The 13,933-nt window shown below is 34.2% G+C and overlaps 1 protein-coding gene across 1 annotated transcript in view; it reads right to left on the bottom strand.

Moving 5' to 3' along the window:
- The window catches only part of LOC128985505 (putative helicase MOV-10), an 88,091-nt gene that overhangs the window by 50,340 nt on the left and 23,818 nt on the right, over positions 1-13,933 (bottom strand). The window contains exons 5-9 of the mRNA XM_054405061.1: positions 13,275-13,489; positions 12,198-12,310; positions 11,188-11,312; positions 9,251-9,385; positions 7,433-7,646 (exon numbers count right to left, since the gene is read on the bottom strand). Coding sequence (XP_054261036.1) covers positions 7,433-7,646; positions 9,251-9,385; positions 11,188-11,312; positions 12,198-12,310; positions 13,275-13,489 — 802 coding nt within the window. The remainder of the gene's footprint in view (positions 1-7,432; positions 7,647-9,250; positions 9,386-11,187; positions 11,313-12,197; positions 12,311-13,274; positions 13,490-13,933) is intronic.

Here is a 13,933-nt window from a genome sequence, read left to right on the forward strand (position 1 = left end):
TCGCTTTCAATGTAGGATATGCCTTATATCAGCCTCGTACTTGTCCCCAAGGAATAAAAATCGGCAGCCAGGTGTTAGGACGCATAGTCGACGAAATGCTAGGAGACTTAAAATTTAAATGTGTAATAAACTTTGTCGACGACCTCTGCATTTATAGCGCAAACCCACAGGACCATTACAATGACTTGAAAATGGTTTTGGAACGTCTAAGAGCCGCCGGACTTACGATCAAACCTAGCAAGGTCACCTTGGCAAAGAGGGGCATGCGTTTCCTGTCACACATAGTAAAGGATGGTAAACTGTATGTGGACGATACTAAAGCTGAGGTTATTAGTAATTTTCCTCGACCACGCAATTTAAAGGGTGTACAACGATTTATCGGCATGGCTGCTTTTTATGCCAAGTTCATACCTAATTTCTCCGAAATCAGTAGACCATTGAACTACTTAAAAAAGAAAGGCGTAAGATTCAGGTGGGGTCCCGATCAACAATCTAGTTTCGACAAAATAAAGCAAACATTGTCCTCGCCAGTCGTACTTCATTTGCCAGACTGGTCGAAAAAATTTATTGTGTCGTGTGACGCAAGTGAAAACGCCGTAGGAATTGTCTTGGAACAGGAAATTAACGGCAATAATGTTCCAATTGCTTTTGCCAGCAAAACCTTCTCAGGCGCTCAATTGAAATACAGCATGTATTTGAAGGAATTTGCCGCTGTATTGTACGGCCTGGAAAAGTTCAAAGATTACCTTACTGATAACCCATTCATCCTCAAAACAGATTGTATGGCTGTAACATATGTTATGGGTTCGGACAAGACTACTGGTATGTTAGCGCGTTGGAAGCTACGATTTTCACAATTTCCATGCGAAAAAATCGAGCATTGTAGGGGCACACAAAACATAGTAAGCGACGCTCTGAGCCGGATGTTTGAAGTCAATGAACCACAACAGACTAAAACCCCCGCGCCACAAAGCGACGTTGGCCCCGACCGAGTCAAAGTCAACAAACAACAGCAGACTAAAACTCCCGCACCATAAAATGATGTTGTCCCCGAACAAGTTTTCTTTCTACAACACTTCCCTGAAACTTTTGAGTCACTGAGTTCGAAACAATGCGAAGATCCACAGCTCCTCAATATTATAAATAACATCGAAGATGGAATCGACGTGCCAAATTATTTTATAAAAAAGGGTATACTACGTTATCAAAAAAACCCCAGAAATCCGTCTAAAATCGTTGTTCCGACTCAAATGAGGAAAATGCTAATGAAATATTTTCACGACATTTCAATATCCGCTCACTTGGGAATAAAGAAGACTATAGGGCGAATCACACGCGAATTCACATGGGAGAAAATTTTCGACGAGGTTAAGCAATTTGTCAGATCATGTAACCTTTGTCAGCTGTCTAAACCAGCTCAAGCGTTAAATATTGGCCTGATGAATTCTAAACCTCCCGAAAGATGCTTTGAACGATTACACATCGACACCTTTGGACCATTAATACGAACCGCAAATGGAAATATGTACGCATTAGTTTGTGTTGATACATTTTCGAAGTTCAGTTGGATTATTCCATTAAAAAAGGCGAATTCCAAAACAATCATTGCTGCGCTAAAAGAAAAAATTTTCACCCAACATTGTTTCCCAGAAATAATTGTATCTGACAACGCATCCATTTTTAAGTCTGAAATGTTTAAAAGTTTTCTATTCAGCTTAGGAATAAAACACATCAATACTTCTGTAGCTAGGCCAAACTCAAATCAGTCAGAAAGAGTAAATCGAAACCTGAAAATAGCGTTAAAAATATTCCATTCACAAACACAAAAACGCTGGGATGAAAATATCGCATATTTAAACATGGGTTTAAATTCAGCCGTCCATGAAACAACCAAAGCGACGCCTGCGCGAATTTTCTTAAGACGAGAAATTAATCATCCATTGCAATTACAGTGGGACATCGATCAGGAAAACGATACCGACGTTACAGAGGATTGTATCGCAAAAATCATGGATAATATTAAATCAGCCCATCGCAAAAGTAGCGCCAGATATAATAAAAATAGGAATCCATCTCCGTTCAAAGAAAACGATTTGGTATTATATAAAAGGTACATACCAAGTAATAAAGCCAACGAAGTATCGCACAAATTGACTCAAACATGGAAAGGTCCATACGTCGTAACCAATGTGTTAAGTCCAGTAAATGTCAGAATTGAATTAGTCGAGGATCCCAGTATAAATCGAGTAGTTCATGTATGCCAATTGAAAAAATATTACCAGCGGTAGGCGAATCGTATCGTATTGTTTTGTATGTGTTTAAATGTGGTAACGTAAAAAAATTGTAATTGTAAAAAAAAATATTGTTGTGAAATGGTAATAGTGAGTGATTTCCCTGACAGTGAAAAATCAATGATGTGCAACGGTGTAAGTGTGCTGGGTGACTCGCAGGCCAGACGGATGTGCGAAACATGGACTATGGACGACCCCAGTGTCAACATCGACGCCAGTGGGACTCGAGGCGGATGGACAACTACAAACCTATTATCATCCCTAAAATCCATAATGCCACATCTCCGTAAAACATGCTTTCTAATCATTTCTATCAACGACATATTTAAACGAGTCCCCCCAAATCATATCAAATCAAATATCAAAACCATCACAAAACTCATTAAAGCCAGCAGCAGAAATATCATCATTTCAACCCTCCCCCCCCACCCTCAACTATAATCCTCAACATCAAACTCAAATCAAAGAAATCAATATTTTCATTCAATCCTTACACAATCCGCCCAGAGTAAGAATTTTACAATTCCACAAGCTATTCCACCCTTTAAATAGTACACGGACGAAGAAATATTATAAACGTAGATATCCTAATGGAAAAAGGGACATTGTTCACCTGTCACGAGAAGGTTATCGCATGCTTATCGCATCACTGACAACACTGCTATCGGACCATTGTTGAGCGCTGGCCCACCCCTCCCCGCTGCGCCGCTGACTCACCACAACAATGGACTACTACTACTACACCACAACAATGTACGAGCCCAGCTGTTCGCCACTTCTGACAACACACTCTGCGGGTGGTCACCTTGGTGATACACCAAAATGTTATTCTGTGCGCGGGATGCCTTTGTGTGTTCAATAAGGGAAATGATCAGTTGATGTCCTTGTTACAAAATAGATCATTGTTATAGTTTAGTGTTATTGTTGCCATAATTTAAATTGTTGTCGTTATTGTTGATTGTAAATTGTAATTGTGTTCATGTGTATCGTCGTGGTCCACCGGCTAGACCAAAAATGCTCCGAGGTAGTACGATAGGTTGGACTGTCCTAGGCCGATCACGGATCATTTTTTTCTGCTAGGGGGCATTTTGTACCGATTTTGTTGTAAAAAGGCAACAAATCAATACAGGGTAACGCGAAGAACAGTCAGCTGGTTTAAGCAATAGATCAGTATAGACCAGAATGCACCACGCACTAAAGCAGGAGAGGGGAGAAGTCTAGCCGGGTGGTCATTTGCTCCCACGAGTAGCCAGTTCCTATCCAAATCTCATCGTAACTAGTTCGGTAAAATTGTTTTTCGTTCGTGGAAATTAAATTCATCTCGCGGCGTTTGGTCGGGCAATCTTAAATTTCCTTAAAGTCGTACAGCCTATATCCCTAAGGGATATAATTGCCCCGCGATTGGAAATTAGAATCAGTGTCATTGTCAAAAAGTGAAAAAGTTCGTTACCGGCCAACGCAGTTCCGCCATTTGAAAATTACTTGTTCGTTTCACGAGTTCAATTCATCGCGTCTTGTAGAATACCGGCTAGTTACATTTCCCAATCCCTTCCCCTTTATTTGTGTTATATTTGTGGACGTCCAAACTGTAAGTAATTTGTGTTATTTATTTGTTAATTTAAGATTTCAGTGAGTCGCACTTTTGTAAATTTTTCCTGTCTTGTTTTGTCATTTCATGTAGAATAAGCACATGTTCACAGGTTCGAATTCAAATCACTGATTTTCATATCCATTCATATTGTAGCAATCCGCTTTATTAATTAGATTGTAATAATCCTATAGTATTAAGAATAAATAGGTAAAAATGTTTTTATAGGGCAATTCAGAGTTATTTAATAAGATTTTTATAGTGTTGGAATTTTTACACAGAGTCATTGTTAATTCTCATTGTTGAGCGAATGGTACAATTCTTTTAAAGAGTGTCACAGTCAGTATCTTTTGGGGGAAATAAATTATTATCAGAGGAGGGAGCAGGTAGCTGGTTCGATTGATACGGAAGTGTTGTTGGAGGTTGTGCCAGTTTGAACATAGATGAACCACCAAAGTGCCAAATTAGCTATAAAATAATAAAGCAACATTCTGATAAACATTACTACGATTGAATACAATATTGTTCAATCAGTTGGACTGCGAGACGACCTTCGTTTTTAATCGTTGGCCAACGAAAGGATTTGCTTGGTACAGGTCATCTCAACCATTAGATTAAATACCACTCTTCCATTGATACTTTCGAGATCGGTGTGAAACCGCACCATACCTCCCCTTTGATAAATCCATTCAACAGTTTCAATAAATTTCCAACTGATTGTGTATCTCAAGGTCATTTTTATTTAAAAGAACACAACAACGACTGTAAACTGAAACAAGTGTATTTATTAAATTCTGTGCAATAAATTCAAATTGTTACTCACTTTTAGTTCTCAATAACCTTGGTATTTTAGTATATGCAATAGTATTTAATTGATAAACAAAAGGTAATTCAGTAAATCATAAGCCACTACAAAAGATTCACCTTTTAAGTGCAACACTAGTCACTAGTGTAGTAGTGAGCAAGTAAATTCAGTGTAGAATTAAGACTGGTAAATTGATCTCATTAAAGGTATTACTTTTTTGGAAGAACTACAAACAGTGCCAGGGGCGTCCCCTAAGGACCTTTGGGGAATATTTATATTTTGCAGGGTCCACTCATATTTTTCAATAACATCAAGCTTCCACTGCCAAAAAGCTCTGTCTGATATTTTTATTTTCTAGAGTTCTTCCAACCCAGGGGCAACCAACATTTGTAAAGAATTCATTTGAGAGCATTGCAAGGAGCAAATATATTTAAATATAACATTTAAATATATGAGAGTCTAAGTCAGAGTTACTTTTCTTTTTTTTCTTTACAATATTGTCAATTAGCAGTTTTGTTAAGAAATAAATAACTTTTAGTCGAAGAAATATAGGATATGACCTTAAAAAAATTGCAAGAAAACGTTTTATGGTTTTATTTTGAAGAGTTGGGTTTGCAGAATGACATACTAAAAGTTGCCAAAAATCGGTGCACGAGAAAACCACTAAAATCACAATTTAAAATGGCGGCTATTTCCAACATTGGGCAAACTAAAAAACACATTTCACATGCATTTGTTATGCACATTTTTCGAGATATTGACTTGGGACCACCGCCTGTATTTATTGGGTGGTTAGTACTTCATTTTGATAGGGAACATGTTTTTGGCCGCCATCTTGGATCCGCCGTATTGGACATAGATAATTTTTATTCAAAGTAATGATAGTGTTGTGACACATCATTACCAACTACACTTTTACACTGATTTCAATGCCGAAATCCGTTTTTAAATATCTTTATTCATTTAGAAGATATATTCAAACGAAAACTCTCCACCATACATTTCTTATGGACGTTTCGTAGTTTGATAATTTTTTCAAATGATTTTTCTTATATCTCCAGTTCCTTTTGACGCTTGTAGTTCGTTCTAGGCTTAAAATATTCAGTAATGTAAGGGCTTTCATTTGAGCTCTTGATCATTAAAATCAGACGACTTAATGACCAGCCACGAACCTTAGAACAATATTAAATTTAACTTTTTAGAAATATATATTTTATTAAAAGATTTATAACTGGGGTTGTTAATACGTCACAAAGTTATTTCTGGTCTCAAATTACTCAGTAAATGTTTGGCTTTGATTTGAAATGTTTGGTATTGATCATTAAACAACATCTGACAATTGTAAAATAAGTCATGGACCATAATTTAACATTATAATGTATTTATATTGAAATTTGTCTTTAGTTAAAGACGTATATCCCCAATTCTAAATAACTCCCAAAACACTTTATAGTCTTAAATAATTCGCCAAATTATTGACTTTTATTTTAGCTATGGATTACTTTCCAGGAGTTATTAGGGTTTGGGATATATGTCCTTAACTAAAGACAAATTTCAAAATAAATACATTTGAATGTTAAATTAAGAACCATGACTCATTTTAAAATTGTCAGATTTTGTTTAGTGATTAATAAAATCAAAGCTAAACATTCACTGAGTAATTTGAGACCAGAAAGAACTTGGTGACGTATTATCAACCCGAGTTATAAATCTTTTAATACAAATATATTTCTAAAAACTTAAATTTAATATTGTTCTGAGGTTTGTAGCTGGTCTTTAACTCGTCTGATTTTAATGATCAAGATCTCAAATGAAAGCCCTTACATTACTGAATATTTTAAGCCTAGAACGAACTACAAGCGTCAATAAGAACTGGATATATAAGAAAAATCATTTAAAAAAATTATCAAACTACGAAACGTCCATAAGAAATGTATGGTGGAGAGTTTTCGTTTGAATATATCTTCTAAATGAATAAAGATATTTAAAAACGGATTTCGGCATTGAAATCAGTGTAAAAATGTAGTTGGTAATGATGTGTCACAACACTATCATTACATTGAAAAAAAATTATCTATGTCCAATATGGCGGATCCAAGATGGCGGCCAAAAACATGTTCCCTATCAAAATGAAGTACTAACCACCCAATAAATACAGGTGGTGGTCCCAAGTCAATATCTCGAAAAATGTGAATTAAAAATGCATGTGAAATATGTTTTTATTTAATTTGTCCAATGTTGGAAAAAGCCGCCATTTTAAATTGTGATTTTAGTGGTTTTCTCGTGCACCGATTTTTGGCAACTTTTAGTATGTCATTCTGCAAACCCAACTCTTCAAAATAAAACCATAAAACGTTTTCTTGCAATTTTTTTAACGATCCCTATGTAAGTTTGTTTAGTTTGCTTGGACTATTTCTTAAATGAACCTTCATGTTATGTTTATTTTCAAATATGATGATGTTTTTTCTGGAATGTTAATTTTTTTCAGATACAAAGTCATTTTTGAAAGGTAAAAGGGTATTGCATTGTTCGTTATGCCTCTGAAACTAGTCTTCAAAGCTATTTAACTGTGCATGGGCTTCTTCATTATATATTATTTCTTTATGCTGAAAAATTCTAAACTGTTCTTTGTTTAAATTAATCAAAATCATTTGTGAGAAAAAAGTTCTGTAAGAAAACGTTAACCACAGCTCACAATTAAAAACATTAAAAACCTTAATAAAATTATATTTAAAAAACAAATCGTACCTCAAGGAAAAATAAAGTGTTACAACGCTTCAAAACTTGGTCTATCCGATCGTAGTTCTTGACCTGGCGTTGTTCTTGAAGCTCCTCCAGGTGTGCCAACAGAGCAAACCTGTCAGAGTAAGTGTCTGGTTCAAGCGGAGTGATGAACGGAGCCTTGGACTGGGCAACCTGACTCAGAGCCTCCTTGTAGGACAAGGGCCCGCACAGTAGTGACCTATGGACCAAATGTCAATAGACATTGTCTGGATATTAAATAAATTAGATAGGCCTAACTAATTTAGATTTGATTTTAGATCCAAAGTCAACACACAATTTAAACTGTGTAGACCTTTTTGTAGCCTATAGCTTAAAGTTGCTGATATAAAGAAAAAAATTGTGGTGCTTTATTGCCAGGAGGAATGAAGGACACTCAAACAGATAAAACCTAAGATTCAAAATAAATAACACACAGGAAATCCAAATTATCAAAACCACGAGTGGAATGTTTACATAGTTTAAAAAAAAATTTAATCTATGAATGTCAGGATGTATAATTAAGTTTGTATAATTTTAAGTTTGTATAATTAATTGATCCTTTACTGTACCAAAATGTTTTTTAAAGTACGTCTAAACTCCTCTAAAACAAGAGGGTTTTCTAGGAATTGAATTGTTCTTACGAATTAAATCCTTTCTAGGAATTAAGTCCCTGGCGGCCGAAAAAAAAGCGTGCACGCAATGCGAGGGTTGTTCTTATTAAAGTACAGATTTTCTTAGATGTATCATGTTTGTGTTCTCAATTTTAAATGTATGACAAATCTTAGAAGAGGATGAACCTGAGGATGTGGCTGTCACCATGAAACATGTAGTTCATTAACGACAAACAAGGATATTGTAAGGTAAGTAACAAAATATTTCTATTAATTTAATCAATATCCAGAAGTAAGACGATGAATTATAAATCGTTCTTCTCACACCTAAGCTGGCAGTCAGTCAGTACTGTAAAACTATTTTACATAGCAAATCGATGAACAATATAAAAATCATAAGTGGCTTTCATCTGACAGTTCCAACCAATAAATTAAATCCTATACTCTAAAACAAGCGCTTGTGCGGACCAACTTTTCGAACAAGGATTTTAAATTATTTGGTATATTGAAATGTTATCGACTAACGTCAATACCTTTTTGTAGCTGCAGTTAAGAAAACAGCTGATACAGGTAGTTTTTATTGCAATTTATGTATTTATAAAGGTGCATTAACATTTTTTCTTTGAATCATCAAAAATGTGTTCACATTGATTACCGTATAATAAATATCTTTAATTTATCTAAATAACCCATCAAATAAATATAATGTTTAATTCCAACCGAGCAAAGTTCTTTCTCCTGGTTCTAAATGAGAAAAAAAATTGTGGAATGGCATTCCTAGGTTTATTTTAAGAGGGGGAAAATTGTTAGACATTTTCATATTATCTTTTAAGGAAAAAATGATGATCACTAATAGTGCCAGCAGTGAATCGTGAATCAGAATTTCGGCTCATTCCTATCTTAAAATTTTAACGCAGATATTCATTGCTAAACACAGGCGTATCCACAGTTATAAAAATTCACAGCTTAATCACAGATCGGTTTTGAGATTTTCATGTTTGAGTCGGGTACCCAGATTTAATACATAAAAATGAGATTTGAACAATCCTACGCATTAGTGCACAATAACATTTTACCTTGAATAAACCTTAGTAAATAAATACCTCGAAAAGAAGTAGGTAACTTATCTCAAACTATAGGCTATGTATAGTTTTTATTACCTTAAAACTAAAACAAATTTGATAAAACTCACAGCATTCTTTTCAAATTTTCTTCATCTTTTTCACTCATGTTGTCATATCTTTCCAACTTGTGTATCAGGAATTTGTTATAGTAGTGTGGAACTTCAAACGAGCCAAGGGGCACTTTGATGACAAGTTTGAACTTGCTGTGAAAAAAGTAAGAGGAATTATACTAGAGGATGAAATAAAATCAAAATTAAATATGATGGATTAATCTCCATACATTTGAATAAAAAAAAACTGAAACTAGTTTATCAAGGCTCGTTTTTTCAAAGAGAAATTTAATATTTTAAATTAAATGTTGCATCTCACACATTTAATTTATTTATTATTTTGCTTTAGAATTGCAATTAGTCCAATCTTTTGACTCTAATAAATTATTAATTGATTTTATTATGTCTATTTTTTGTTTTCTCTCCAACCTTGTGAGCACTTAAGTCAAAATTTGAAATACAAGACAATAAATGTAAGACAATTTTCAATTAACACACACATAGAGTGTATAAGTAAAAAAGTAACAACATCCCCAATTTTATGTGCAACCGTGCAACTTATGAAGAATCTACCCATCCTGTCAGCTCCCACTGCATCTATTAGGTAGGCCTTCCAAACTATCCTTTGAGAGAAAAAAGGCTTAAATCATAACCAAGCTATAGATGGATTGTTTCAATGATTAGATTTACATCACGTTTACTTCCCTCCTTTTACAAGCATTGATTGAGAGTGGCATTCGTCGTGAGACTGCTTCATATAATCGCATGAGGAGAAGTCAAAGAGACTTAGAGAGTGAGTTGTTCAACACGGAAAGAGTGTTCAACAGTTCACAACTTGATGTAGTCAACCGTTAAAGACCTTGTACCAGAAATATTAGTTGAATTGTTGATGACATTGTTATAGCAGTAATTAAGTCTGACATTATATTCCAGCAAATAAGTTTTGGTTAAACTATTTTTGTGTTTGTTTAATTGTTTGTATAAAAATCTATTAACACCTGATAAACAAGCTGTCAAACAAAATAATCATTTAAAGTTTGTTTTCATTGTTTATGTTTACTTCTTAGCAGTTTATTTTTAACTGGATTTTTTACATTATTTATCTTATTTATTAGTTCCTATCTTATTTATTAGTAAGAGAATGTTTATTTATTCCTGTGTTAACTATTTCTACTTCAAAAGCTTCATACAAACAGTTGTGCATTATCAACATTTCAACTGTGTTTTAACACAGCTTAAAGTGAACATTGCCATTGCACACTTTTTTTGGACACTCCATTTTCATAGACCAGCTGGAATCAACTATTTTATAAGACAGGATGAAAAGACATCAAACTTTACTAAACCGAATACAATGTGCTGATGGCAAAGTTCAGAGCTATTGATAGTCAAAAAGAAGTTTGAAAACTGTTGATCTGTTTGAAAAAGTTGGTGTAGGCAACAAAATGTGAAGTTCATTAAATTAATTCTGAATAAAAATCTTAACTGGATATCCCAAATAACCCCTGATAAAAACAGTTGTAAAATTTTCACGTCCTAACTTTTTACAATCACAAAATTTTGGAAATAGCATACTGGGTTCATAAAAAAACCTGGTCACCTCAATAATGCAGCTCAGCGATAAAATGTCCTAACCTCACTGGTGTAAGTAGGTTTGTTGGGAACATACAAATTTTTAGTTTTACCTAACCAAAAATTGTAGACAAAATAAATTAATATAATGTGGAATTCATGTTCAAAGTGACTTTTTTACGCTTGATAAAATTGAAGCACGAGGCATGCTGAGTGAATATTTTGCTCTTGTTTACAAAGCGCCGCATTGCTCACTAGTTGAAAAATAGCTATTTTTCCACATATAATCGCATAGCCTAAACCAAGAGCACCCAGTGTTCACATCATGCAATATCATAAATTTGTGTTTTTGTTTTTTTTTATAAACCAGTGATTTGACTTACTTTTGTTCTATATACTCAGCAGGTAATATAGGACCTTCCATTTCCCTAATGATGGTCTCCTTTTGATGGATGTACGGAGCTGTCGGGGCCAGTTCGTCCATCAACTCAGACTCAACACGGAAAATCTGAGGGTTAAGAGTAAAATTCAACAACTTCAATTGAAGTATTCGATTTCTTGAAACACCACAGTTGACATAGATTAATATAACAGGAATTATGACTCCTCTCGTCTCACCTCCTCCTACCCTTGAGACCCAATGTTATTAGAACAGCTTTGATAAGTTAACATAAAAAAAAATCTTTTTTGAAAACGCAACTGACTAAGTTTAGGCATAAACACAAGATGTCAGAAACTTGTTGTCAAGTGCCTTATTTACATACCTGTTTATGTCTTAAGTAACTTGTTTTACTTTGCTTAATAACTTGTGATATACTTTGAATTTTGAAACTTTGAAATAATTCAATTATTGTGTATCACTTACTCTTAAAATAATTTTGATCTAAACTTCAAACAAAGTCATTTGCACCGTTGCACTATGTAGGAGTACCAAAACTGCCAAACATGGCAAGTAAAAAAAAATCATAGAGGGATATTTTCTTTCCAAAAATAAATGAGTGATCAAATCTCTGCATGCACCCTCAACAGTAATAACCACTAAACTATTATATTAATCAATATGGTTTTCAAAATATTACTCATAAATAATTGTTGTACAGTATGCTAGTACTGTGATGTATTTATTTTCCATAGTAAGAACGATTGGTTATAATAATTTTAGTTAGCATTTAACTGCAAGATTACACTAAAAAAAATATATATAGGTATTTTAGTTTTATGTGAGTGGAAAAGCAGCCGAAAACACCCTCTTGCATTTTAAATGTTTAGCACCTGATTGAGGGTTTAAAACTACATATATTCATGACATTTATTTTAAAAATTTCTCAAGACTTTGAGTTAGGAAATAAAAAATACAACGCTCTTGTTTTTTTTTCTAATTTAAAACACTAACCAAATCCTTGAGCAGGCAAAGTCTGTTGGTAGACATGACCTTGGCCACTAGAGGGTACAGATAGGCACCAGGCTCCTCAAACTTTGCAGATACATTCACCTCAATAGGAACATCTGTGAACAATGAAACACATTACACATCTGCAAATGTAGCAACTCTTGCTCAACAAATCCATGCATTCTCTGGTAAGGCAAAAACCTTTGAAAAATGTTTGATTCTATTGGATTATTAAGAAAGTTATGAAATGAAACCGTTCTAAACTTAACACTTGTTTTTACTGTACATTGAAGGCATAACATGAAATAGATTTACATGAAAATTTGAATTTAATTCAATCGTCAGTTTATCTTAGTTATCTTAAATTCCTATCCTTCTATGAGACTGATTTTCTTTTCAAGCTTCTTTTTTATCAAGAGAATAAGGACCAGTCCAGTACCTAATCAAGTACTTGTTTATCACTTAGGTTGGCTATGTTCATCACTGAGTTTATTCAAATACACCTGTTGGCATGGGGAGATTTGGTCATGTTTTGTTTAACAGTGGGCTTGAAGGTAACAGAGATGTTACTATCAGTGTGTCAAACTAGCTGGAAGGGATATACCAAGTCTGTCTACACATCGTAACAAACTACAAGAATATTGTATATTGTATAACCCTGCTTTGTTCAATTCACAGGTGTTTTCAAAATTGCCATCCTCACAAGGATGAGGACTGATTTACAAGTAAAACTTCAAACACACAGTCTGTTGCTGACAACAGCAGAAACTCTCTTCACCCTTGCTTATTTGATTTCAGGCAACCAACCCCATGAACTTCAGCTATACCACAAAGTGATGATACCTTGGAACACGTTGCTTGCTTTGCTAAGTTACTTCCCACGGTCTACCCAAAGGATGTAACAAGTGATTCTCCTTCACAAGACTAGTAATTAGAAGCTTAGGCTTGATTAAGCTGATGAGAAGGTTGGATACAGGTTGCTTGTCCTACACTATTAGCACTGTAGGCATATATTGTACCATTAAGTAAAGAAAGAGAAATAACATTTTAAAATTGTAAATTACATCTCAAACTACTTACTATTTAAAAACGTGAGAGGTGTCACACTTATTTCACCCAGGTTGAAATTTTTGAATATTTTAATGATATTAGCCTCTGTGTAAGTTTGACCTCCTAGCGAGACATTGATGTTGAGATGGCACTGCTCTCCGAGGCGTAGGATCACTTCTTTGTCATCAACGTTTCTATTAGCTATGAAAAATGAGGCGCCACCTACAGCTGATTTGAAGGATGACCTACAGAAATATTTACATTGATGAAGAGAACACATGTGATAATAAATGTTGATAAACATGTATTTTAAATTAAACAGCACTGAAAATAGAACACAAAATAAATTACCTATAAAAAAATAAATGATTGCAAAAATATAGTTTTAAATGTACAGGTTTTTTTTATACAACCCAAATTATAAGTGAGAGTCACTGTATCACAAAACAATGTTGCAAGTTGGCAACCTTGATTCCTTTATTTCCTTACTGATCAGCTGATATGCATTGTTGTCTGTATGGTTAAGGGTTATTGGAATTAGGTACTATTAATTTAAGAATAATAAACAACAAGGTTTTTTCTAAAACACAAAGAACCCATATTTTTTATTAATACACATTTATTTATGGAAAAACCCCAAATATTGTATTATTCATCCTTTACATTTTTAGCAAAATTCCCATTGAGAG

The sequence above is a fragment of the Macrosteles quadrilineatus genome, unplaced genomic scaffold, assembly GCF_028750875.1.
Source record: "Macrosteles quadrilineatus isolate MER2022 unplaced genomic scaffold, UCM_ALF_1.0 Scaffold_2__2_contigs__length_208266976, whole genome shotgun sequence".
Lineage (NCBI taxonomy): Eukaryota > Metazoa > Arthropoda > Insecta > Hemiptera > Cicadellidae > Macrosteles > Macrosteles quadrilineatus.